Source organism: Ursus maritimus, unplaced genomic scaffold, assembly GCF_017311325.1.
Source record: "Ursus maritimus isolate PB19 unplaced genomic scaffold, ASM1731132v1 scaffold_21, whole genome shotgun sequence".
Classification (NCBI taxonomy): Eukaryota; Metazoa; Chordata; class Mammalia; order Carnivora; family Ursidae; genus Ursus; species Ursus maritimus.
In genome coordinates, this window is record NW_024424564.1 from 393,412 (window position 1) to 419,417 (window position 26,006).

Sequence of the window (26,006 nt, forward strand, 5' to 3'; positions counted from 1 at the left end):
TGCTTCTTTTTTTCCTTCTTTTTTTCTTTTTTATCCTTTTTTTTTCTTTTTTTTTTTTCTTTTTTTTGCTATTTGTCTGGTACAAGAAATTTGGAAGAAAGGCCATCCAATGTTTTATTGAATCAGACACACACCCTCTCCTACATCTTGGTATTTCCTTATTCCCTTTAATCTTTTCTTGAATAATGACATAGCCCAATTTGGAAAATACTCGCTTTATTGCTGTTAAACTCCTATTCCCAGGCCACTAGAGAGCTCATCAAATCCGACCTAGCTTATTTTTGTAGGCCTCTTAATGGAATATATATTGGTGGGGGAGGGGGGTTTCTATGGATCTCTGGGCAGACAACTGATGAGACTGGAGGGAGAGGTGGTATTTGTGAATTCTTTGAAGTATTATGCAAAAGTTTATGTGCATTTCTCCAGGGAAAGGGTGCATTGCATTGTTAGTATCTCAGAGGGGTCCATGACCTAAAGAAGGTTAAAGAAATCATTAAATTTGTGTTTTTAAGTGATCATGTGGCTTCTCCCTCAACAGGAAAATTTCTCCTAGATCTGCTCTTGTTTGCTACTGTACTTGAAACCCTTCAGTCCATCACAGTCTAAGTGGAGGTGGATGGGGGAGAATGATACGGAGAAAGATTGGTATGGCTGCAGAAGGACAGGAAAGAGGACTGGTGTCAAACAGAGCTGGCATTGCAGTCCCATCTGCCAGTTTACCAACTGGCCTTGATCAAGTTACTTAGCTGCTCTCTGCCTCAGTTTTTTCTTCTGTAAAATGAAGAAAAGTTGAGGTTTAAAGGTCAATTATGTGAAGTATGTGTGGGGCACACAAGGTGACACTGTTATTAGGGAGAAGTCTTATCCTGTGGCTACAGAATGTCCCTAACTGATTTCTCTGTATCCTTGGGCTGAGCCTGTTTTTCAAGGCTGGTAGGATAGGTTGGATATCACACCTCTCCAAAGATTTAATTGAACACAGCTGAGTTGGAATTCTTTCTATTTCCAGAAACCTCTGGGCCAAAATCACCTTTTCCCTGCCAATTCCCCTTTCCTTCTATCTCTTAGTACTCCCTTCAAGGTTCCTTGATTTCTGGTAAAAGCTGTAGTTCACTTTAGGAGAACAGAAAGAGCGGAAGTGATCTTCCAAAATTAAAGATGAAGACCTTCACTTAAAGTAAGGTTGTGGTTCAACCTTCTGAACTCTAGAGGGCAGTGTGGATACGTTTGCCCCAGGTTCACAGCCAGCCAAAAACAGTAAGTTTTCAGTCTGGCACCAAGAGATAAAGGCTAATTGCACACGTTTTAGTGCTCTCTACTCTCAGATTATGAGCGATTATAATCTTCCTACTTTGAGGTGTTAAAATGTTATTGCTCTCGTTATGACCAATGATTTTTTAATTGATTTAACTAAGAAAAAAAATGGCTATTGTTGGTTCCATAATTTAGGAAGAAAACAAGTCCAAGGGATCTCAGAGTCTTTGAACCACTATTTAGGCTTCATTTCTGCTCCTGTTGGGTATAAGAGAATTGAGCGTTTGACCTTGTTTTCACTAAAAGACAAACAGGGCTGTTGTAGTTGCAACACAGACGTTTGTCAAAAACAGGGTAGAGGCGGAGCTCACCGCCAGGAGAAAGCCGGCTGGATTTGAGGCCTCTTCAGTGAACGCACCTTGTGTCTCAGCTGTAGGGGCAGGGCGGGGACATCTCAAAACTTCCCACCTTCAGCCCAACCTTTGGAGTCCTCGTCACCTTCCATTGCTCGGTTCCTGACAACAGTGAGGGTCCCATTCTTTGTGGAGCGGGGATAGAAACAAAAAACTGCCAGTCTTAGCTCCGAGCCCTCGTGGCGCCCCGCCTGCCTCAGCCTCAGGAGGCGGGCACAGCAGCTGGGAGGCGGCCGCGGTCAGCCAATGGCTGGGGGACGAGCCGAGACACGAAAGTGGTCCCTCACTCCGGACCGACGTCACGGTGCTGGCCCCGCCCCTTTGCCAGCAGTCTTCTGGAGCCTGGCGGGTAATCAGCCGCCAAGGAGACGCCGGACCTGGTAAGGGGGTTGGGGGCTGGGAGAGGGAAGAGGTGGAGGAAGGGCTGGTAACCTGGGCGATGGCCGGAGCCTTGGGACCCGGGAGTGCTCCGAACCCCGTGGGTTCGAACAAAAACTGCCAGTACCGCCTCCACTCCCGCTGCCCAGCTGCTCCTGGGGGCGCGGTATGTTGCTACGAGACACTTGTGCCAGCAGCTGTGCAGTGGCATGGGACTGGGTGCTTGTGCTCTGGAGCGGGATGTATCCTCCTACCTAAAGTGCCCCTGGGGAGTGAGGGGCCACCTGACCTCTGACCCTTATGCCGAGGGGTGCGGCATCTGTTTGGGAGCAGAAGGTTGCTTCTCCCAAACCTGGGACACTGGGCTGACCAATTCACCTATAAGTCAGCCCTACTTGCAGCACTCCAGCCTGGCTATTACAAGTGGGCTGCTGGCTTTGAGGGCAGGTGGGAGGGAGAGGGAGGATCCCATGGCCCAGAGGTAAAATGCAGATTCTGCTCCTCTCGTATTGCCCTCGCAGTTTCCCTGCGTGCCCCCTTCTTCAGCATTTCACCAGCAATTGGGGCTTTTGTCACTCTTCTCTATTTTGGCATTCCTGGGGTCAGTGATGGGGTCAGTGATCTGCTCAGTGCTCTGAGGAAGGAACTGCTTGCAGGGCAGAGTGGAAAAATTACTTCTCTAGCCCATCCCCTGACACTGTGGCCATTAACTTTCCAGTTTGCTGAGTTCACAAGAATGGCATAGACAAGGTAGGGGCGGGGACCCTGGGTTGGGGTCCAGTTCCCAGCTGGGTTCTATTTTCTTTTGTCCGACCCTGGGTTGAAAAAGGAAAGGAGGGGACTGAAAGGCTTTCAAAGACAACGTTATTACTTGTTTGCTCCTCACAGCTACTCTGCTAGGTAGATCTCATTTCATAGATGAGGACGCAGTTCTGAGAGTCTTGGTATCTTGCCCAGGCAATGGGACTGGTTAACGGCAAGGCCGGTTTCACAAACCCAAAACAGTTCGACTCCAGAATCTGAGCTCATTCAACCCATTAGGCTACCACTACCTTTTTTCACCTTTTTGTCCCTGTCTAAGTTAGTTTGCCCCTCAGTCGTCCTGTACTGACTTTGGAAATAAGAAACCAGCAAACTGGGCTGTAGATATTTTGGCTTCTGTCCTTTAGACCCTTGGCCCTGAACACTGTTCCCTGTAGTGGACAAAGAATGGAGGATGGGAGATAAGTGATTCTAGAAGGCCAACCTTCTCCCTCCGGCCCCATTCCCTTCCATCCTGTCAGCACAGTCTCTCTGAAGTCCTTTAGGTTTTCTCTAAAGACCCATTTGGACACCCCCCCCACACACACACACACATTCCCATCCTTTGGCCCCATTACCACAGAAGAAGTCTCATTTGCCCAGGGAGCTCCCTGTTTACTGTCTCTGTGTCTTCCTTCTACCAGTTTCCTCAAGTTGCCCTAATGTCATCCCCTTCCAGAACTCCCTATCTTGATCCTAGAATCTTTTTCCCACAGGTCTGCCACAATGCTGCTGCACAGGGCTGTGATCCCACGACTCCGACAGGCCTGCAGGTAGACCATCCAATCCTAGAACTCGTCTCCTAGCCCATATCTCCCACCTCCAGTATCTTTTTGATGTTTTACCTACCAGATAAGATAGTTGAGATTGTGGCTACCAGGGAGGAAAGGGAAAGCCATAACTCACCCATTTGCCCCACCCATCCCTGGACAAACAAAGTCCCAGCTGAAGGAACTACTAGCCAACCTGGTAAACCCCAGGCTTTCACTATCTCTTTCATATGATCGGAACTGTGCTACTAAGATCTCTCTCTCTTCCAGGCTCCAGTCAGTCCCTTCAAGGCTCTGCATTCGGGCCTGCTCTACAAATGATTCACTTCAGCCCCAGTGCCCCAGCCTTGCCTTCTCTGGTGATAACTCCAGCACTAGGGGATGGAGAGTCATGGGGACTCTGCTAGGCCTGGGTGCAGTGTTGGCCTATCATGACCACCGGTGCAGGGTAAGTAGGGAAGGAAGGGACTTCACTGTCAGAACAGAGGGCCCCTAGTAAGCTACCCAGCCAACCCAGGCTACTAACACAGAGCCCATGGTGATACTATCTTCCTGCAGAGTAAAGGTGGAGTCTGCTACCTCTGTTTCACAGTGGCCATGACTTTATGGATTGGGTCAGGGTGAGCTAGAGTGATTCCCTCTTACTATTTATGTTTATTTTTGCCTTACCCCTGCCCTGCCTGCAGGCTGCTGAGAAGTCACCACACATATACACAAGAGAGGAAGTGAGATCTCACAGCAGCCCTGAGACTAGGATCTGGGTGACTCTGGGCTGTGAGGTGTTTGATGTTACAGAATTTGTGGACCTACACCCAGGGGGGCCGTCAAAGCTGATGTTAGCAGCAGGGGGTCCCCTAGAGCCCTTCTGGGCCCTCTATGCCGTTCATGACCAGCCCCATGTGCGTGAGATACTGGCTCAGTACAAAGTCGGGGAGCTGAGCCCTGAAGACACGGCGCCCTCCACCGTGAAGACCTCTGACCCTTATGCTGATGATCCTGTACGTCACCCAGCCCTGAAGGTCAATAGCCAGCGCCCCTTTAATGCAGAGCCCCCCCCTGAACTGCTGACAGAAAACTATATCACACCTAACCCTATCTTCTTCACCCGGAACCATCTGCCTGTACCTAACCTGGACCCAGAAACCTATCGCCTGCATGTAGTAGGGCCACCTGGGGGCCAGTCACTGTGCCTATCCCTGGATGACTTGTACCAGTTCCCCAAGCACGAGATCACAGTCACTCTTCAGTGTGCCGGCAATCGACGCTCTGAGATGACTCGGATCAAAGAAGTAAAAGGTCTGGAGTGGAATACAGGGGCCATTAGCACTGCACGCTGGGCTGGGGCACGTCTCTGTGATGTGTTAGCCAAGGCTGGTCACCAACTCTGTGGAACTGAGGCCCATGTCTGCTTTGAGGGACTGGACTCAGACCCCACAGGGACTGCCTACGGAGCATCCATCCCTCTGGCTCGGGCCATGGACCCCGAAGCTGAGGTCCTGCTGGCATATGAGATGAATGGGCAGCCTCTGCCTCGTGACCATGGCTTCCCTGTGCGGGTGGTGGTTCCTGGTGTGGTGGGTGCCCGCCATGTCAAATGGCTGGGCAAAGTGAGTGTGGAGCCAGAGGAAAGTTACAGTCACTGGCAACGGCGGGATTACAAAGGCTTCTCTCCATCTGTGGACTGGGACATAGTAGATTTTGACTCAGCTCCATCTATTCAGGAACTTCCTGTCCAGTCGGCCATCACAGAGCCCAAGGATGGGGAGACGGTACAATCAGGGGAGGTGACTATCAAAGGCTATGCATGGAGTGGTGGTGGGAGGGCTGTGGTCAGGGTGGATGTGTCTCTGGATGGGGGCCTAACCTGGCAGGTGGCCGAGCTGGATGGAGAGGAACAGCGTCCCCGGAAGGCCTGGGCCTGGAGGCTATGGCAGCTACAAGCCCCTGTGCCAGCCGGGAAAAAGGAATTGAACATTGTTTGTAAGGCTGTAGATGACAGCTACAATGTGCAACCAGACACAGTGGCCCCAATCTGGAACCTGCGAGGTGTGCTCAGCAATGCCTGGCACCGTGTCCACGTCCGTGTCACCCCATGAGAAGGTGAAATGGAATTACCTACTCCCAGAATCATTTTCTCAACCCCTTTCCATACCCATCTTTTCCCTTGTTACCATAGAAGAACCTTTCCTTTCATCATCTTCTTGGATCACAACCCTGTACTATGCCTTCCTAAACCACACAGATACACACATTGCACATTTCCATGCAAGCACCAGCTCTCCTTTGACACTATGTTACATAACTCCTATTGTGCCAGGAGCTGAGAGCTGTTGGAGCAGGGGGCTAGAAGGGGGAAAATTCTGTAAACAAGCATTCTTCTCTTCCTACCGTACCTCCTCTTCTAATGTATGTTACCACTTATTTTGCTTTTCTTCTTGGAGTCTTCAGAGAATGTGTGCAGATATGTGTAAGAAAAGTGTGTGTACAACTTTCTACGGACTTTCGGGGTTGCCAGGGGTTGTGAGGGGTGAAATCCTGCCCCTGTAGAGTTCCACTTTTCTAAATACATCAATAAAGTGTTTAAGCCTACAACTCTGAAAAAAGATAATGACTCTTGGGACTTTTTGAGGCTGGAGCCTGAGCATGTTGCAGGGGGGAGGTGGGTACTGGGATATGTAGTGAGATAATCCAAAACCAGGTGGAGGGAAGAGAGAAGGCAAGCTGGTGCAGGGACGTCAAGAAGTGGGAGTTCCTTCTCTGAGGTTGGCCAGCATCCGTAGCGTTGCTTAGATGACTGACCTCAGAATACCTCCAAGAGAGATTTTGTAAATTGACATTATTAAGCTCCTCCCCGCCCTCCCCATTCCTACACTTGGCAGGAAAGGCAAAGAATGCTAAGATATGTTAAAAACAGTATTCTCTTAGTAGGGGCAGGCAAAACTTGGCACTAGGGGCATATGTGCCAGGGCACGTGGGGGTGTCCAATGGGCACCTAGTTTGCAAATCAGATGCAGATGAAGGGGCAGTCATTGAGTTACCCTCCGCACGCGACCGCGCCTCTCCGACTTGAATCTTTCGGCGCTCGGCTACTCTCCCCTAGCTCTTTTCCCTTTTCCCCAGCAGTCTCCCCGGCTTGGGGACGCTCGGTGTTCGGCCACGCCGCCTGTCGCCTGGTAGTGGGACCGGAAGTTGTTCGGGGGAGGGGGGACGGCTGTGATGGGGGGGGTTTGATGGGGGGGGCCGGTCCCTCCTCAGGTGAAGCCGCTGATGGAGATGGAGCCGCCGCCGCCGCTGAGCGCCCGGGTCCCGGGTCCGGCCCGGTTGCCACCGCCTTAGTGACCCCACTGCCCCCGCACTGGGCCGCCCGGGCCAGAGTGGGGGACCCCCGCTGCCCCGCCCCCCTCTTCCCCAATACCGTCCCCTCTCCCACACCCCCCTAGCCTGCGCGCGCGCGGAGCTGCCTCAGGTGAGTGAGGGGCGGGGCTTGGGCGAAGCGCTGTGGGCGGGGCCTCGGCAGCCGGGGGCGGGGCCTGAGGGGCTTGGGCGTGAAGTGAGGGGAGACGGGGGCGGGGGCCTGGCGGGAAGAGGGTGTAGGCTCCTGGGCTGTGGCTCAAGGGGAGGAAGCTGGCCCGGGTGGTGGGGGAGGTTGGCGCGACGCTTAAGGTTTAAGGGAAGGTAACGGAGAGTCAAGGGGTCCTAAAAAGGCGGGAGACGGGGTCAGTGCAGAGGACCGAGGACAGCCAGGAGCTGGGTGCGCGAGGCTCCTCAGTGGGGTACGGCTGGGGTAGAACAGACAGAGTGCAGAAAGGAGAAGTAGAGGGAGTACCTGGGCAAAAGAGCAAGGGACTCGGGGGTTTTGTCGAGAAGGTTAGAGAGAAGGACATAGGCCTAGGTGGGGAAATCTGGGAGGCAATGAGCAGAATAGGAGAAACGTAGTAGAGAGGAAACTTAGAGTGGAAGTGGAAAGTGCTGTCTAGGGAACCATGTAGGGTTCTCAGGTTCCCTCCCGGGAAGGAAGAGATTCACTGCATACGAGTCCTAAGAAAGAACTGTAACAGAGGAAGCCCTGGGGCTGACAACTCTAGGGAGAGACAGACTCGGGAAGCAGTTATAAGCTAAAATAGGCCTCCGTGGACCTCCTCACACAGCCCCATCCCCAGTTATTTTCTTACCCCTTGTCTGCTAGAGTTGTAGATTTTCACTTTGGGAATTTTTGTTTGCTGTCTATGCTTTTAAAATTTTTTTTATTTGTGATTGGTCCTGTCTGGAGACAGTCGGGAGTTTAATGGAACACAGATCTTTAGATACGAGATGTTTAGGAAAAAGGTACCCATTTCTCTCTTCAAGGTAAGAATTTACTAACTCTGCTTCCAGGAAGATCTGATGCATTACCAACCACATTGTGTCAAGTTTTGCACATCTTTGGCTTCAGTCCCTTCTCTCATAAGCAAAACTGTCAACTGTTGTGACTCCTATAGATCCCCCCACCTATATGTTTCATAGCTCCACCTGTGTCCCAGTCTACCCGCCTGAGCCCTCAAAGCATCAGTTGTGAGCTTAGAGAGTTCCTGATTTGCTCATATGTCAGCTGTAGGCCTTCCACCATCATGGCCAAGCAGAAGTCTGTTGAGGTCTCTTGCTTTCCCCTTACTACTACTCGTTCACTTTACCTGTGTGAGGTACATGTTTATATTCTTGGAAAGGTGTCTGACTACCTACAATATTTCCACTTAAGATAACTCAGATTCTGAGGATAAAACCAGGACAAGGCCAAATCAAACAATCTTTGAAAATGTAGCTTCTTATTTGGTGGGAGTATGTGACAATACCTAGCTGGGAATCCCACATCTCTTCCTGGGTCTGTCAGTAGGTCAGTGAATCTTGCTTTGTGGTGTGGGGGACTTCAGCCTTCCCTACAACAACCTAAAGCCGGAGAATCCAGATTTCCCTGGGTCGTGAAAATAGTCAGAAGAGTGGCTCATGAGATAAAAATAAAGTCTTGAAAGAAGAAAATAGTGTTGCCATTGGGAAGCAGGATAGGTCTCATTGGAGCTTCTGGGCTGGGTCCCAGGGTGGTGGGAACTGCCCTCAATTTGGCAGGCTGAGAATTATGTCTTGCCCTAGTCAACAGAGGCTGATGGCTCAAGCACAAAATATAATGTCTTCCTTGCCCACTGAGCGCAGTTAGTTCAGTTGTAGCTTCTGGGCAATCCCCTTCCTCTTAGTAGGTTAAGGGTAAGGCACGTTTTGGGACTTGGCTGAGAAAGAAGTCCTGACTTTTTTCCAGTGAAAATGCAACTGAGCGTTTCTTCTTTATTTTCCCTTAGTTTAAATCTGCAGCTTGTACTTCCCATCGTGGGAGGAACGTTATCCCGCCTTTTACCTCCCACTAACACCCACAAAGGAATTATTTTCTCCCAAACTGGCCATCTTTCTTCCCTCAACATACACACAAGATAACCAAGGAAAAAAATTAAGATAAGTTGTTGTTGGGCAGGTATTTCTAGGCTTATTTTACCCTAGCGGAACAAATAAGAGTGTGGATTGCTGTGAGTGTAGACAATGCTATAAGCAGAGGGACTCCCTCTTTTTATTGGTCTCTTGACCCTGCCTGAAGAAGGCTCTGAATTCCAAGCTGTTTGATTTGCCTCCTTTTCTCAGAAGAATTGTGGATTCGGTATTGGAAACAGGGAGACTGCTTCAAGGTTTATCTGACGAAAGCATCTAAGAAAGGATAGTGCTGATATGAATGGCCTGTCCCCTCCCACCCCACCAGTGGGAATAGCATCAACCTTATAGACTCTGCTGGAATACATATGCTGGTGTAAATCCTTGGGTCAAAGAGCCCTGTTTCTACCTTAAAGAGACCTAGTGAGCGTCTAGGTTGGCATTTTCCTCAGGCTCAGATTCTCAAAAAAGAGACATGGGATGGAGAGGACTATTTCTCCTCCCACCCATAAACCTGTGCTTCTAGTTCAAGGATTTAAGTCACTAAGATGCAGACCCCCAAATTGTTCATTTCAACACCCGAGAAAGAAGGTAAGCACGGTGACCCCAAACCTTCCCACTGTGGCAAGATTTAACTTCGTACTGTAGTGGGTTCTATTTGTCTTAATTCTGTCACTAACCAGATGGGTGATTCAGCTTAATTTCTTTTTCTGTTCAAAACCAAGAGATTGGAGATCATCTCTCAGCTCCATTCTAGCTCCAAAGATTCCCCAGGTCCTACAACATCCCTGCCCCAGGCCCTCCACATGAAGAGAGACTTACTAAATTGGATTGTCACGGCAACAGTCTATGTTAGTAGAGGAGCCCAGAAACGTCTTTCCGGCCCAAACAACAGTGAACCCTTTTGATTAGCATGCATTAGAGACTTCCGGTCAGGACTGCCACCAAAGGCAATGGTTCCTGGCTCTTCCTCCTTTTGGCTACCCTACCCCAGTCGGAATAGTTCATTGGGACTTCCGTGTATTTTCAAACCTCACTTGATAGAGTTAACTTTGTTTGGGGGCGTCTTTGGCTTCAAAACTAATTATTATAAAATTCAAATTGAATTCTGCTGCCCTACTTCCCCCACCCCTGCCCAAACACACGGCTGAATAGCAGTGACTTTGTGGGGCCTTTCTATATAAACACAGGGCTCAAATACTCCAGGGTATATAAAGAAAAACCAGAGAGTATTATCTCATGTGCATCATACCTAGTGATTTAAACTGTTTAGTTTGGCCCTTTCCTTAGTTCCTAAAGTCCCAAGATGAGACATGGGAGGGGTAGAATTGTTTCTCCTCCCACCCATAAACCTTAGCCTTCTCTCTCTTCCGCAGTCTACATGGGGAGGACAGGGAGTCGCAAAGAACGAGAGAAAAGATGCGTCCATCTGAGATCTAAAAGGAGACAATGAGGTGATATTTTCCCACTGCCCAGGTGTTATGTTTCCAGCTCCTACCCCTTCTTATTTTAGAGACTGGCCATTCCTAGGATAACTTGAGAATTCTTTCCCTCAGCACTGCTCCTCAAGCACTTGGGTAATGAAGCCGAGCTGTCTTCATCTGTATTATACGTAGACAGAGGGTCACCATCTACAGCCTGGTGAAAAAACAAGTCAGATCTTTCTGCTGTAAAGACAGACACACGAGCTGAGAAAAGGTTGGTAGGTTTCCGTCAGAGGTCACTAGGTTGGCCCTAAAGATGATCGCAGAGCCGCAGACTGCTGGACGTCAAGGTCTGTTTCCCGGAAAGGGGCATGTAGTCCGTCAGGCTGCAGACAATGCCTCCTTCCAGCGCCTCCCTCAATCATTTAGCTCTTTCCCCTCCCCAATTATGCAAAGCCCTAACAGACAGCAGAACCAGCCGTTCTGCTGGTTTCATTCCGTTCCCGACGGTACAAACAAGAGCGGACGATGCTGTGGGTTTGGTTTACTTGTAGTACCTGAACTACTCACTCCCAGGCAGGTGGGAAGTTCTGTCTCGTTAATAACCACTGCACTCCGCTTCAGGTCCCAGGTCCTAAGGGAGACCAGGGACAAAATGTCTGCTTCTCCCTGCTGCAGTTCGGAACAATAACCAAAAGGGTGGCCCGGATCCTTGCCACTCTCTCCACCTCCACTCTCTCTCCCAACGATATCCTTTCTACCCACTAGACCACATGGAGTGCATTTTAAATTCCAATTTTGGAGTGTCACTGGATCAAACAGGATTCTTTAGAGGATTTGAAGAGCTTTAAATACTTGTGATGTCCATCTTATTTCAGGCTTCCAGAGCCACTACATACAGCGAACTTGACTTTCTGACATTTTTGTCCCCTAAGAGTGAAAGCTTGGGGATGTTTTTGTGGAGCTGGGAAGTTGGGGTGGTAGCCGATGCCTGACCTGCCCTTACAAGTCAGACCTGGGCTTGCTCGTGACGTGTGGCTTGTCAGGAAGTGTGGTGGGAAATCTTCTGTCTAGAAGGAATGTCCATTCCTGCCCATTCCTGTTCAAAAGCGATATTGTGCTGATGGGAGAAAGCCAGGGCTATAGAGGACTCTTGTTACAGTGCCAAGTGGATTCAGAAGAACAGGGAAGAAAATCTTTGTCTCTGGAGGTTACAATGACCAACCTTTCCTCCCTCCTCACAGAGACACTTCCTTTTGAATTGGGAGACTAGCTATTTCTAGTTGCTTTGTATTCAGCTCAGTGAACTGAATTTACAGTACATATGTGCCTACCTCCATCACTGAATGATGCCTATGTTGCTATAAAGCCAGTTTCTTTCCAAGATCTTTGAGCCAAACCTGTCTTGTGTAACTAACTTCTCTCTTTTTATACTTCCTCCCCCCTGCGGTATGTCTCCAATTGGCAGTGCCTAATTTGACCCAGTTCCTCTAAGGAGACACTAAGATCTGCCTGCCTGGCCGGCAGGGGAGGAGGTGCTTTGAGGGGCGGGGTGTGGGAAGGTTGGGAGGGATGTGCTGCCTGGAGACTTGAACAAACAGTGAAGTACGTCTACTGATTTGCTCCTGGCTCTCAGAATACCACGATCGGGAACAGCAGAATGTCAGTCCCCTCGCACTTCCAGGGTTACCAACTTGGCATTTGGACCTGTTAGAGGCAGCCAAACGCTGATTTTGCCCAAGATGTGTCATGGAGCACCTGTTAAGAGCAATTAAGAAGCAGAAGAGCTCAGTTTACTGCTAGGAACAAAGTCCAACTCAGAAAACAACTCCTTCAGACTCTTCTGGAAATTGTTTTGGGACCATTTGGGCAGGTGTCCAAGAATGAGATGCACTTCCTGAGCCAGTGCTAGCTGAATGCTATGCTTCAACTGCTCTGCCTACCTAGTGCTTATCTAGCCCCTGGTTCATCTGTGTTCTCTCACACACACATTACATTAGCATATTTCTCCCCTTAGAGCCTGCTCAACTTGTTCTTCTTTTTAAGTAACAGACCCCACTCCCACAGGGGTCACACCAAAGGAAAAGATGCCTTAATTGATGTTAGAATAGGGGAAAAGCAAGACGATCCACGAAGGCCTTGAGTATTCTGGCTTTTGAAAGGAAACAGGGTGGTTTAATGGGAAGAGCACAGCTCAGAGTGGCGGGAGACCTGTGTTCTTGTTCCAGTCTCACCATGAACCCTGAGACAAGTCACTTAACTGCTCTGAGCCTCAGTTTCTCCAAGCAGAAAATGGAGGAAATCTTGCTCACCCTTGCTTCTCCTGCACAGGGGTGTGTATGTGTGTGTGAAGGGAAGTCACATGTGGCATCTTAGCTTTGCAGTTTTGAAAAATCCCAAAAGGCAATTATGGAGCTAATGATTTGGAAATGAAAGGAGCCCCATGAGTACCAGACCACCCTTCCTCATTCTTTGAATCTCTGCCCACCACAAGTTGTGTGGCTAGTTCCAGAGGGTATGAGTTTGCTAACCACTGTGGACTTGGGCTCTTCTAATCATTACCCCTAAGGGAACCTTCAAGGAACCACTCATTATTGTGGCTTGGTCTAGCAGTCTGATCCCAAAGCTCAGTCTATCCCAGGGAGGATGTGAAGAAAAGAAGAGCTGAAAATAAATTTATATAATTTTTTCTTCCACACCTGGGCTTCCTGCATGAGACTTGGGCTCTCTAATGAAATCTAAGGCACAGCTGCTTTGTGAAGTGAAGGAAAGCCCATGTTTCAGGCTTTCTGTTGAGAGTTTTCAGAAGAATATGATGTCTCTCAGCACAAGAATGACCTGGGGGGCGGGAGACAGGATAATAGATACCCCCCCCACCCCCGTGCATCCTCCAGAATCCTCCGCCCTTGCCTCTAACAGTACAGTGTTACAAGCAAACCAAATCTTCATCCATCTGCCTTAGAGCGATCCTTTGAAGAGACCAGGAATCCCGGTGGCAGTTCAGGCTGTTCCCCTGCCCCACTCTTGTGCCCCCAAATCTGCCCCTGGAGTATTTATTTTTCATTAGTTGACTGGTGAAATCAATTTTGGAGGTATGTAAATTTCGACCAAAGAGATTTTTTTTCCTCCTCCCACAGGCTCCTAAGGAGATAATTCATTGGAACAAATTATCACTTTTAATTGTTCTCAGTTCTTGAATTGTTTAATACTCTACTGCCAATTACTGCTCGCTTCTCTTAAATAGACTAACCTGCATTTTAAATTCAGGCTTCCGCCTTTTAAAAAAAATAAACATAGTGAAGTAATTGACAAGAAGGTAGGGAGAAGCCCCTTAAAGGTTTAATTTGTTTATCAGACCTTCAGTAGAGGACTCCGCGCTGAATCTGAGGTGGGCTGCTCTCCATCTTCTACTTTCCTGTCCCCCTCCCTCCCCTACACACCCAAAAAGAATCCCTTGAGAGAGAATCCAGCTTCTTCCTTTCATTACTACCCCATCCTTAAGGTATAGAACTTCTGTGGGGCTGGTTTCTTCGCCTCCAGAAGGCGGGGCTGTAACCCGTCTCCTTTCCCACAGCATCAGCTCCACCTGCAGGAGGAGGGTCTACTCTCAGAACGGCACAACCGGGACCCCTCCGGAGTAAGACAGTGTTTCCACTCCAGAGGCTGGGGAAGCCTGCAGAAGTTGTGGGTTGGAGGAGACCCTGGGGTTTGTAAGTCGGGGTACATTGTCTTTCTCATCAGGACCAAGTAGGAGGTTTTTCTTCTTTAGGATAGGGTTGGAGCAAACTTGCTAATTCCAGATGTTAGAGAGAAACCTCCTCCCTTCCCAGACCTGGCTTCTAATCACAGCTATTTTCTCTTTCAGCAGACTCTAAGATGGACATAGAAGACTGCAATGGCCGCTCCTATATGTCTGGTATGCCCTCTTGTGCATTCTGTCTGTCAGGGGCTGGGAGCAGCCACTCGCCTGTGGAGCAGAGTGGAGTCCAGCCTTCACCCTAGCCCAGGACCTCAGGTGCCCCAGTCACAGAGCTGCCACTCACACTTGGGAGTGCTTGGTGGTGTGCACCTACTTTGGTCATTTTATATTCCCTAAATAGAGATTCTCTTCCCAGACTTCGTGGGGATAAGGGAAGTGGAAGGGAATAGGAGGGGAATACGAGTGGACACTATTAGAGAGGAAGGATTTAAAGCAAAGAGATAGAAGGAAGATGTGGGTCCTTCTCCTATACCCTGAGGTCACCAGCCAAACATGATATTCTGTCCCAGCCAGGTAAAGAGTGGAGCAGGGTTCCAAACCTCAAAGGTCTGTAGGGGCAGGTGGGCCTGTAAATGAGTGAATGAGGTTAGGCTAACATGCAGAAGAGAATGTGGGGACTGTCATGTACTAGAGCACACATGACCTACCTCAAGGAGCAACAGCTCCTCGGCGTCCACCTGTCATCATCATGCCAGAACGTGTATCCGGTGTAGCCAAAACTTCCAATTTTTTGAGAGAAGTCAGGAATCCAGATTTTATGTGAAATGTCTCCACTTTAGAATAATGACTCAATATTTTAAAAAATGTTCCATGGAGCAAGCCAAATTTGTCCGTGGGCTGAATTCAGCCAGTGGGCTAACAACATAGAGCCTTTGAAAGAGAGATATAGAGCCCGGTTCTCGGTTCCCCCAGTCCTTTTCCTCGGTCATAACATGCTGGGGCTTTGCATACCTGCCAAATACTCTTACTGAGGCAGAAGAGAGAGTATGAATGGCTTCTAGAGATACAAAAGTAATCGGGGTCTTCTCAGAGTTTAACAGGGTGAAAAGAAACGAGGACCTTTATCTGGCTCCCACTCTGAGGGTGTAGAGAAGGGCTTAAGACAGAATTTGTCTCTAAGACAGAAGGAATCATTTTTTGGACCATTAGAATGTCAGGGCAGAAAATGATTATAAAAGGTAAGGGAAGTCAGAATTCGGTTTTGACATCATGAGGATGTCCCTCAGAAATCCAAGCACCACTGTAGAAATGACCTATAGCTTATTTTTTTACCCTGGAGTGGGACCAATGGAATTATGGGCACATTCAAAGGATGACAGCAAGATGGGTCAGACACACATATAAGAGTCATTGGCAACAGCTGGGTAAGGTAAGGTAAGACACTGACTCTGACCCCTTTCTCATTTAAGGAGGGAAGGAGCTGGAATGGGTAAAGGCATTTGACACCTGCCACATGAGTGACAGGGATCAAGTGGACTGATTTAACTGAAAGAGATTAATTGGCACGAAAGCCATGGCCCTTCTAAGGAACCAGCCAGTCCTTCTTGCTCCTGCTCAGTGAAGCCTACTCAGTACCCACCACTGAGCAACAACCACACTCAGGACCCTGTTTTATTGCTGGGGAACAGTAGACGGGTAACAACCAGTCCCTGTCCTAATGTAGGTAGGTGAGAAACTGAGACGGTGGCTGGGGAAATATCCCGTGGAGCTCTGTCTCTGGAGAATGTTGATTAGAGGAAAACCGCTTAGGGTGTTTGCTTCACTGTGTTGTGAAACCAAGTTTGCCCTGCTTTCAGCAGTTTGACATTTCTGAGATAAGAGAAGCCTCTGCACAGGATGGTTTTTTGAATGAAAGGGGAGGCCAGAAACCCCTCACCTGTGTTTTGAGAATTCGAGATGCCAGACGACCTTAGAGAATGGGAAAAGGGAAAACCAAGGTAGGGCTAAAATTAGTTCTGAAAAGTAGCCCGTGCACGACTGGGCCTGGCTGAGACAGTCCACGTGAGGGGCGTAAGGGGCGTCTCTCCTGGGCCAGTATGCAAGCAGTGGGAAAGGCTCCTGTGTGCACCCCTCCTAAAACACACTGCGGCCCTTCAGGGTCATCACAGCTCTTCTGTCTCCACACCCGGTGGCCTTCGCTCACCTGGCCACGTGATGAAGGGGGTAGCTCTCTTGTTCTTCAAAGAGATTTTCCCACCTCACAGAACCCAATCCAGAAAATCTATCCTGTCTCCCCTTGTCTCTTTCTAAAGGTGCAGGTCACTCCCTCCTGGGGTCTTGAGAGAAGAAAGAGAAGGAGTCTATTAACTTGTACCACACAGATTCTCTCCCCACCTCCATTCTCTACCTTTCAGGGGAAACTGAGTGGCTCAAACCCAGCTCATGCAATTAATTGAGCAGCGCTTGTCACAAGTTTTCTGGGACTGTGAAATGTTTAAGGGAACCTTAGAAAGGATCCAGGGGTAGGCAGCCCAAAGTTTCACAGCCCCTCCCACCCCTAAATTCTTGGAATCAGAAAATCTAGTCTCCAAAGTAGGTCAGCACGTCAGTGAGCAGCTCCTCTGGAAGGGAAGGGAGCAGAGGCCTTGTCTTGATAGAAGGCGGATTCATCCAGGGCTGTCGGCTGCTGGGCCCCAGGGGCACTGGAAGGGAGGGGAGCGGAGGTGGGGAGACTATACCGGGATTTTGCCCGGGATTTGAAAAGCCTCAGGGCCACAGAGCAACACTAGCCTGAGACCAGACTGCTGGGTCTTCTGGCTGCTGAGAAGGAGGGGGCTGTCAGTCCCCAGATCTAGAGAGCGACCTCCCTCCTGGAGGAGGAGGGAAAGGAGGGAATCTGAGTGCCTGAGTTTTGTGGGGGAGGGGCTTTCTGACGATCGGAGAGCCTTGAAGCTGCCCCATGTCCTGGGCCCCATGACCTCTGGGGCCTTGGCTTCCCCAGCTGGCAGAGGATTGGGCCTTCCCTGGGGGCCCCCCTTTCTCCCTCCCACCTCGAGGGCCCATCCATCTCTCTCTCTCTCTCTTACACACACTCTTGCCTCTCTCAGGCATTTGTTGTGCAGTTCCTCTTTGTCTGCTGGGCACGAGGGCAACGGCATCTGCCTCCCCCTCCCTGTGCACACCCCCCACCCCCAACCCTTTACTGGCTTGGGAAAGGGATGCTGTAGCCTAGCATCCCCCCCCCCACCAGACACACATATACATTCTCTCCAGCCCCCTCCCCAAGCACATCCAAGCGTGCGCTCGCTTGCGCTCTCCCTCTCTCCCTCTCCCTCTCTCTCTCCCTCTCCCTCTCTCATACACACGCACACACACACATACACACACACTCTCTCTCACACACATACACCCTGGGCTGAGCTCTTCTTGCTGGCTGCAGCCGTGGGCCCCTGCTCACCGTGCCGCTGCCTGCGAAATGACGGCGGTTCCCCTCACTTCCAGGAATCCACGCTTCCTGGAAGGTGAGTGGCTGGGCTCACCCCTGCCTGCCACCGAGACGCAGACATGCACACACCACCCGCACTCCCTCGCCGTTTCCAAGGCGGCGGCCGCGTTCGCACCCCAGGGTCTCACCGGCAAGGGAAGGATAATGTAAGTTCAGGCAGAAGGTGGCTAGTGGAGGGGGAAGGGGGGTTGCCGGGGCTAGGGAGCCAATTCAGTAACAACTCCCAAGCCTGAGGAGAGGGAGAGGATGGGGGCTGTGTGTGTGTGTGTGTGTGTGTGTGTGTGTGTGTGGCGGGGGAGGGGGCGTTCCTCCCTACACTTGCGGAGGATGGGAAGGGTGTTTGGTGTTGCTAAGCAAAGACTGCGACTTGGACAGGGGGAGCTTGTGGTGACATCTTGATTAGGCCTTGGGGACAGATGTAGCGCTGCCCCGGGTGAAATGCCGAGACAGGCCTGGGTGGGAATGGGTAATAGAATCGAGGTAAAGAGGAGCCTTGGCAGCAGACGCCTCACCCTGGAACAGAGATCTGAGGGGCCTGAGCCTCTTCCCCACAATAGAGCTGGGGATGGGCGTCTTTCTTCGCTCCTGTACCCACTGTTCCCTGCTAGCAGGTTAGCATCCTGCCACCCCGGAGCCCATGGTCAAGAAAGGGAAAGCAGTTAGGATGAGAGCAGAGAAGTGTGGAGGTTCTCGGACCTCATGGCTGTTTCCCAGAGGCAGCCACTCTTTGAAAGGATCAAGGAAGGGCAGCAGGAGTGGAGGGCTAGTCTCCATCAGCCTGTGAAACACAGTCAGCTCCTGGGACATTGCCCTGTTTCCTCTCTCTCCCTCCTCCTTTGCTGCCCTGGACCCACCTACTTGTTCCTCTGATGTCAACCTCATGATTTGGCTTTACCCTCTGGGGGTTCAGCCAATCTATGATGACTTTGACCAAGAAAATTTCTGAGACCTGAGAGTGGCCTTAATTCTTGGCTTTGACAGTCTGGGATTTCTTGGGAGTCCCAGGCATTTGAAGTTCCCTCCTTGGGGTTTCTGGGACTGACAGAGGAACTGCTGAACTTCCTAAATCTTGTCTCTAGGCCCCTTCACCCTCCGGCTAAAACTCAAAATCCCTGGGTCCCCATAAAGCCTTTCTGGCCCCTGAAACAGATTCATTTTTATGTATTAGCCCCATAAAAGCAGACTTGCACCCATTTTCCCCAGGGAGGGCAATGGCATCAAAGAGCCTCTCGAACTACTAGTGTGGCCCTGGGGACACCTGCTCTTCCTCCTGTTCCCAGGCTTTAATAAGGAAAGGCACAAAGGATGTTTTCCCCTTAATGCCCCTAAATATCCCTTTAGGCATATTTTCCCCCGTGTATCAAGCCTCTGGCTCCAAGAAGCAGTCTCAGCCTGATAGGTTGGGACTAGAGATGGATTTCCAGCAAGTTCACTCATTGTTTTAGGGTCAAGGACTCAGCACTAGGGCCCAGAGCCCAGTTCTTCCCCCATTACTAACATCAAGTGATTTAGGGCAAGTCAGCACTAACGTCTGAAAAGGAACGAAGAGATACCCCTTTTAGCCCCTTTAACCATAGCAAACCCTACCACTTAGTTAAAGGACGTATTTTAAAACTAGGTCTGAGTCTACCTATCTCAACCCTCAACTCTGAGATGCTTACTTCATGATACGTGTGTGGTTCTGACTCGGGCAACTTTTCTAGATAACCATGGCTCATCTGAAGAGCCCCAGCTGGGACAACTCAGTTTCAAGCTATGAGGCATTTTCTGTAGATAGTGAATAAATTTCCTCAGGCTTTGATGGGAAAGAGTGGGGGAAATGGGACTTTTAGAAGAGGATATGAATGGGAAATGGTCCCAAAGTCCTGAGTGGTTGTTTTCTTCCCACTGACCAAAGCTGGAGAGGGATCCCTCAGGAGGGTGTGTTCCGGATTACTTGCCTCAGGCCCAAGACTCCAACCATTTTATAATGGAATCTTTATTTTGTGAAAGTAAGTATGTGCAGAGCTGGGAAACTGGGTAAAGTACTAATAGGTGGACTTTAGGGATGAATTTTAGGGCTCGTGTCTCTCTCTTTCTCTGTTCCATATTTAGGCTGTGTGTACACATCCATGCACGTTCACGCTAGCAGCTCATGTAGGAGGCTGTGGGTGTGTTTACCCCTGTAGGTATGTTCTCTTTATGTGTATCTCCATCTGTGATATGTGTCCGTGTCTATGTGTGTGTTTACCTACATGTGTTTTATTTCACGTATAATTTTGTGCGGAAGATTGTGGGGAGGAGGGATTTTTTTTAAAAGGACGTGACTCATATTTTCATGTATGTTAACTAATTTTTAAAGATACATACAAAACTCTTAAAACTCATTTTTACAAAGCAATTTGTCAACACGTTAACAATGAACATACTGAGAATAAACATTATTTTACTGCCAAGGGAACATCAATAAATCTGTGATTGGAATCATATCAGATAGGAGGCTTTCTAGAGTAGTCAAATTTGTGCTGATTTCGGAAGGTCTAATGGGCCCACCTTCCTCTGCTAAAGCGGTGACCCCGCACCGGCTGCGGAGGTGGTGGCTCAGGGCACGGGTGCTTACAGTGTATGATCGGTCCTCGTTCCACCTCTACCAGCCATGTGACTGGGGACAAGTAACACAGCCTCTCTTATGCCTCAGTTTTCTCATCTGCAACATTAAGATGGTATTGGCACCTTCTTCCTCGGATCGTTGTGAAGGTTAAATGAGAGAATTCGTCTCAAGTGACGAGGACCATGCCTGGCACAAAGTGAACACTCAATAAATGTTAGCGGCTATCATTATGATTACTATTATTATCATTAGATTCAGGGACCATTCCAGCTGCCCTTCCTGCAGATCCCGAACCTGGTGTTGGGGGCTCCGGAAAGGAACAGTAGGGAAGAACGTCTGTCCTGAACCGCCTCTCTCCTGAGGCCCCCATTTTCCTCTCCACCCTGGCCCGCCCAGCCCCAGCCCTGCTTCCTGTGGACGTCAGGCAGTGATGCTCTTCCCCTCAGGCCTAGATAAAGGTAGGGTGGGCAAGACGCAGCCATTGGGCTCGCAGAAGTCCGCACCGGGCACCCAGGCTGACGAGGGCACAAGGTATGGTGCCGAGCATACGACGCTGCCTTGTACGTGGCTACGAGATGAATGTTTGTGAAACGTCCCAGAATTTTGAAGAGGTGAGGCAAAGGAAGGTAAAAGGCTCTAGCCGCAGCTTCACCTGTCCTCTTGTTCTCTCCTCCAAGGTAGCGGGGACTCATCTCTGGAGAAGGAGTTCCTCGGGGCCCCAGTGGGGCCCTCGGTGAGCACCCCCAACAGCCAGCACTCTTCTCCCAGCCGCTCACTTAGTGGTAAGTGCAACCTCCCGCCCTGGCCCGCCCTGCCCTGGCGCTAGGCGCCTCCGTTTGTGTTTGGCCCTCAGTTCACCCGCCATGGGCAGCCATTTCCCCATCACTGCCTCCCTCTGGTTTTCGCTTACAGCCTCTAAAAGCAGGAAGGAGCTCAGCATCTAGGGTCTTCCTGACTTCTGAGAGGAGAGTGAGCAGTTGCTGCCAGACTAGGGTAGAATGAAAAGAGGCATGGGTGGGATTAAGGTGAAGGCTCCAAAGAGAAATCCTGGAGTTGGAGAAGCAAGTACATAGGAATGGTCACAAGGTAGAGCCAGATAGGAAACAGAGATGAGAGGGATCTCCTCATCACACGCCCCCTCCCCCTCCTGGCCCTCATTCTCCTGCCTGGATAGGGTCCCCATGACTGCTTCTTCTCGCTGGCCCTAGATCTGTGACATTCTCTAAATGGTTGGAATAGCCAGGAATGTAGGTCAGAGCTGGAGCCAAAGCTTTCTCTTCAGTGGCTCCTCCCTCCTCCATCCCCCTCTCCAGATTTTCATGGAGGAGAAAGAGAGGGGTTCAGTCTTATGGGGAGGGAGGATAGCATGAACCATGTCTGCTCTCTTTGCTCTCTCTTTAGCCCTCCGTCTCTTTGGTCTCCCTAGGACCATTTTCCCGCCACTGTTACTTGTTGGCTTCCTGCCCAGGGCCAAGCCAGACATCCTTCTTAATGACAACAGAGTGGAGAAAAAGGCTCCCCTTAGCCTCCTCCTCTCCTCAGTGGAACAGAAGACATCCCATGTACCCCAACTTTTTTCTCTTAGAGCCTATTTGCCTGGGCAGTGGGATAGGAGGAAAAGGTTGTTTCAGGTCCCAGCAGGACCACCATATCAGCACCCAGAAGACCTAGGGTGTTGACCTCTTTCAAAGCCTGTGTGTCTCAGGGCTGGGAGAAAGCCTTCCGGACATCAGGAGTACCATTCTGGTTTGCGGGCAGGTTCCCCCCTTTGCCTGTTTCTGTCCTAAACACCATCCCACCCTCCAGCCAACTCCATCAAGGTGGAGATGTACAGCGATGAGGAGTCAAGCAGACTGCTGGGGCCGGATGAGAGGCTCCTGGAAAAGGACGACAGTGTGATCGTGGAAGACTCGTTGTCAGAGCCCCTGGGCTACTGTGATGGAAGTGGGCCAGAGCCTCACTCCCCTGGGGGCATCCGGCTGCCCAATGGCAAGCTCAAATGTGATGTCTGCGGCATGGTCTGCATCGGACCCAATGTGCTCATGGTGCATAAGCGCAGCCACACGGGTGAGTGAGCCGGGGGTCCGGGAGGAGCTGCTGGGCTGGGCTGGACCGGCAGGGGTGCCGGAGGCCATGCCTACAGCGGGGTCGCCTCAGAAAGGGGAGGGTCTCTCCCAGCACAGTTCCCAGCTGCGGAAAAACAAAGGAGGGGGTTACCTTTGGATTCCCTCAGCGCTCATACTTCTCTGGCGCTTTTCGTCAGCTTGTTATAAAGGAAAGCTGATACTTTTCTCAGGAGGTGAGGGAGAGGATGGCGTAGCCTCAGGAAGGGTCCTGGAGTCCGACAGGGACGGGACTCCAAGGTATTATTCGGGCCCTCGGGTCTCAAGATTTAAACACACAAACAAACAAACAAAAACAAAAAAAGGAAAACAAAAGCCTCTTCTCAGCTTTCTCAGGCTTTGGGCTCCTGGGCAGAGTGGGTGTTACAGGACTCAGTTTTGGGTGAATGGTCTTTGGCCCAGAGTTCCAGGCCTGGTGCCCCTGGCCCTACCATTCGTGTCCGATGCACACCTTCCCAGGGTAAGACTGCGCCCGCCTGCCCGAGGGATCTTCAGTAAGAGGAATTTTGTGTGCGTGCCACAGCCCTGCCCCTCCGAAATTGTCCTGAGCACCTTCCGGGGGGGGGGTTCAACCCTCAAAATTCCTCACACCCAGTCCTCGGCGATGTGCCGATGTGCCGTTTCTCTTGCAGGTGAAAGGCCCTTCCACTGCAACCAGTGCGGCGCCTCCTTCACCCAGAAGGGAAACCTGCTGCGTCACATCAAGCTGCACTCCGGGGAGAAGCCTTTCAAATGTCCCTTCTGTAACTACGCCTGCCGCCGACGGGACGCGCTCACCGGCCACCTCCGTACACACTCGGGTCAGTGACCTGTCTCGTGGGAAAGGAGGAGTGGGGCCTCAGGACCCCCAGGAAATAGAGCTCAGTGACTTCGCCCTTGGATTCGGGCAGTTACAGTGTCTGTCACGGAGGAGGGCAGAGCCCCACAGACCGGATAGGGCCCTGCCTCTCTAACCCCTCGTCTGGGCAGCAGGGCCCCATGGGGAATTTGGGGGACTCTTTGATGAGGTATATTACATCTGCCACACTCTGTGACTTGGAGCTAAAGGAGCATGGGTGATGTTCTTGGCTCTTAACAGTCACCCGCCCTTTGTTTTTTAAAGTTCACACTACTGGCAGAACCATCTGTACCCCATCCCCCCCCCATACTTCTGAGCACCAGAAAAACCCTTCCTCACACTTCCATGTGCTCGAGGTCCCACGTCCATCACTATCATCACCTCCCTCCATGATACCAGAGGTCTTGGACCACTATCGTCTGTCCTCTCCTTTACTTCCTACTGGTTCCTAAAAATATCCATGGGACTCCGAACTCCAAAGGAAGAAAGGAGGCCTAGGAAAAGCCTCTGTCCCCCATCCCCAGAGGCTGTCCCCTTCCCGGAGGCAAGAGCAAGTCGCAAGAGTGTTAGCGTTGGGATCCAGGCCAGGGGACTGGACTACCCAGGTTTCATAGCCCCAGCCAAGACTGTTGGAGTCAACATCTGTCGGAATCAGCTGGGCAGATAGCGTTCTTGAAGCCTCTTACTAAGTTTTAAGCCTGGCCTTGCGAAGACACCAGGAGTCAAGCTGGTGGGAGGAGGGGCTCAAGATTGGGAAAAGGCAGGAAGAAGGGCAGAGGGGAAAAAATTAGTAGGATCTGTCCTTGCTGTTTTTCTCTTTTCCTAAACTCTCTTGGGCTGGGATTTAAAGGGACCGAGCGATCACCTCAGCACGCTTTCTCCAGCCACCTACCTTGTTCTGGGTTCTCTCACCTTGGAGCTGGGTGAGAAACAGGGAGAAAGATCATCAATTCAGGCTTTATGATCTACAAAGCATTTCGCTTGTCTCCTCATATGATCCTCAAAACCATTCCAAGGTAGATGGCATTATCCTCAATTGGCTGACAAGGAAACTGAAGCTCTGGAGGGGAAAAAGGAAAAAAAAGATTTGCTGGTCACAGAGCTACTCTACAGCCTTCCTGGACCCCCATTAAGGTTCTGTGCCAAAGAATCACACTCCTTTTCCTCAGAAAAGGGGCGGCTCCCCCTGCCGGTTTGGAACAAGGATGGCTTGGTCGCTAGAATTGTTGAAACAGAAACAATGAGGCCAGCAGGGTAGATTTTGGACGTTGTTCTATAGAAAATTATTAGGGACAGAATTAGACACAGGTATACCACTGGGTTCCAGCTCTGTGAGATGCTTTCTATATAACCCACACTATAAAAAGGGGTTCCTCTCCCAATGTTAAACCATTTCCCCAAAAGTCTTGGGTGGAGAGGGACCATGGCATTCCCTCATCCCCCAAAGACTAGGGTTTACAGAGCAAGGTCAAAATGGCATAGATTGATTAAACCGAACCCAGTTTAGGTTTGTACGCATAGGGACGGGGGCTAGTAATTACCACCCTCGTGGAGATACCTTCTCCTGCCTCCCTGCTCGACAGTAACAAAATACATAAAATAAGATGTTTTATTTTTTTATATGTATTTTTAAAAGATTTTATTTATTCATGAGAGACAGAGAGAGAGAGAAAGGCAGAGGGAGAGGGAGAAGTAGGCTCCCTGCTCTGCAGGGAGCCAGGTGTGGGACTCGATCCTAGGACCCCAGGATCATGATGTGAGCTAAAGGCAGACGCTTAACCAACTGACCCACCCAGGTGCCCAAGATGTTTTATTTTTATTTATTTGTCAGAGAGAGAGAGAGAGCGAGCACAAGCGGGGGGAGTGGCAGGCAGAGGGAGAAGCAGGCTCCCCACCGAGCAGAGAACCTGATGTGGGACTCGATCCCAGGATCCTGGGATCATGACCTGAGCCAAAGGCAGATCTGAACTGACTGAGCCACCCAGGTGTCCCAAGATATGTAAGATAAGATATGCAATACCTTGTTCTCTCACTTTTCTCTCTCCTATCACAAATATCACCTTCCAAAAGTTGTCTTTAGGGGCACCTGGGTGGCTCAGTTGGTTGAGCCTCCGACTCTTGATTTTGGCTCAAGTCATCTCAGGATGGTGAGATCAAGCCCTATATCAGGTTCCATGCTCAGTGAGGAGTCTGCTTCCCCTTTTCCTCTCCCCCACTCACTCTCTCTCAAATAAATAAATTTTTAAGAAGGAAGGAAGGAAGGAAGGAAGGAAGGAAGGAAGGAAGGAAGGAAGGAAGGAGAGAAAAAGAAAGAAAGAAAGAAAGAAAGAAAGAAAGAAAGAAAGAAAGAAAGAAGAAAGAAAGAAGAAAGGAGAAAAGAAAGAAAGTTGTCTTTAAAGGAAGTATCTATCTCAGTTTTCCCAACTTCTTTTCTTTGGGAGAAACAAAAATATTTTTTTTTCTTTTTTAATCCCTATACCCAGCGTGGGGCTCTGAGACACAGAGATCAAGAGAGATTGAGAGTCTCATGCTCGGGGCGCCTGGGTGCCTCAGTCGGTGAAGTGTCTGCCTTCGGCTTGGGTCATGATCCTGGGGTCCTGGGATCCAGCCCCCCGTAGGGCTCCCTGCTCAGTGGGAAGCCTGCTTCTCCCTCTCCCTCTACCTTTCAACTCCCCCTGCTTGTACTCTCTCCCCCCACAAATAAATTTGAGATATAATCTCTCTCTCTCTATATATATATATAGAGAGAGAGAGATATAATC

At 50.2% G+C, this 26,006-nt stretch overlaps 2 protein-coding genes across 6 annotated transcripts in view; both read left to right on the forward strand.

The window, feature by feature from the left end:
- The first annotated feature begins 25 nt into the window (after positions 1 to 25).
- On the forward strand, positions 26 to 6,203 carry SUOX (sulfite oxidase). 2 transcript variants are annotated; one of them, XM_008712136.2, is made up of 4 exons: positions 26 to 2,047; positions 3,563 to 3,619; positions 3,887 to 4,064; positions 4,303 to 6,203. In XM_008712136.2, exons 1-4 carry the CDS (start codon positions 1,914 to 1,916, stop codon positions 5,710 to 5,712), a joined length of 1,779 nt encoding a protein of 592 aa, XP_008710358.1. In that variant the 5' UTR covers positions 26 to 1,913; the 3' UTR covers positions 5,713 to 6,203. The 2 variants fall into 2 exon arrangements, with proteins under 2 accessions (XP_008710358.1, XP_008710368.1); XM_008712146.2 differs by lacking the exon at positions 26 to 2,047 and adding an exon at positions 2,777 to 2,795.
- Positions 6,204 to 10,478: 4,275 nt separating this feature from the next.
- Positions 10,479 to 26,006, forward strand: part of IKZF4 (IKAROS family zinc finger 4) — a 22,535-nt gene continuing 7,007 nt past the window's right edge. For 2 of the 4 annotated variants that reach the window (XM_008712198.2, XM_008712171.2), the window contains exons 1-6: positions 10,479 to 10,518; positions 14,063 to 14,198; positions 14,354 to 14,404; positions 20,961 to 21,065; positions 22,090 to 22,350; positions 23,039 to 23,206. In XM_008712198.2, coding sequence (XP_008710420.1) covers positions 14,365 to 14,404; positions 20,961 to 21,065; positions 22,090 to 22,350; positions 23,039 to 23,206 — 574 coding nt within the window. In that variant the 5' untranslated portion in view covers positions 10,479 to 10,518; positions 14,063 to 14,198; positions 14,354 to 14,364. Of the gene's footprint in view, positions 10,519 to 14,062; positions 14,199 to 14,353; positions 14,405 to 17,694; positions 17,840 to 19,590; positions 19,685 to 20,960; positions 21,066 to 22,089; positions 22,351 to 23,038; positions 23,207 to 26,006 lie in introns of those variants that run through there. The other 2 variants (XM_008712161.2, XM_040637121.1) reach the window with 2 other exon arrangements.

Bases quoted from the DNA above. Each gene is read 5' to 3' on its own strand.
- SUOX (XM_008712136.2), top strand. From the start codon at position 1,914: ATGGCTGGGGGACGAGCCGAGACACGAAAGTGGTCCCTCACTCCGGAC. The intron at 2,048-3,562 runs GTAAGGGGGTTG...TTTTTCCCACAG, and splicing joins CCAAGGAGACGCCGGACCTG to GTCTGCCACAATGCTGCTGC. The intron at 4,065-4,302 runs GTAAGTAGGGAA...CCCTGCCTGCAG, and splicing joins ATCATGACCACCGGTGCAGG to GCTGCTGAGAAGTCACCACA.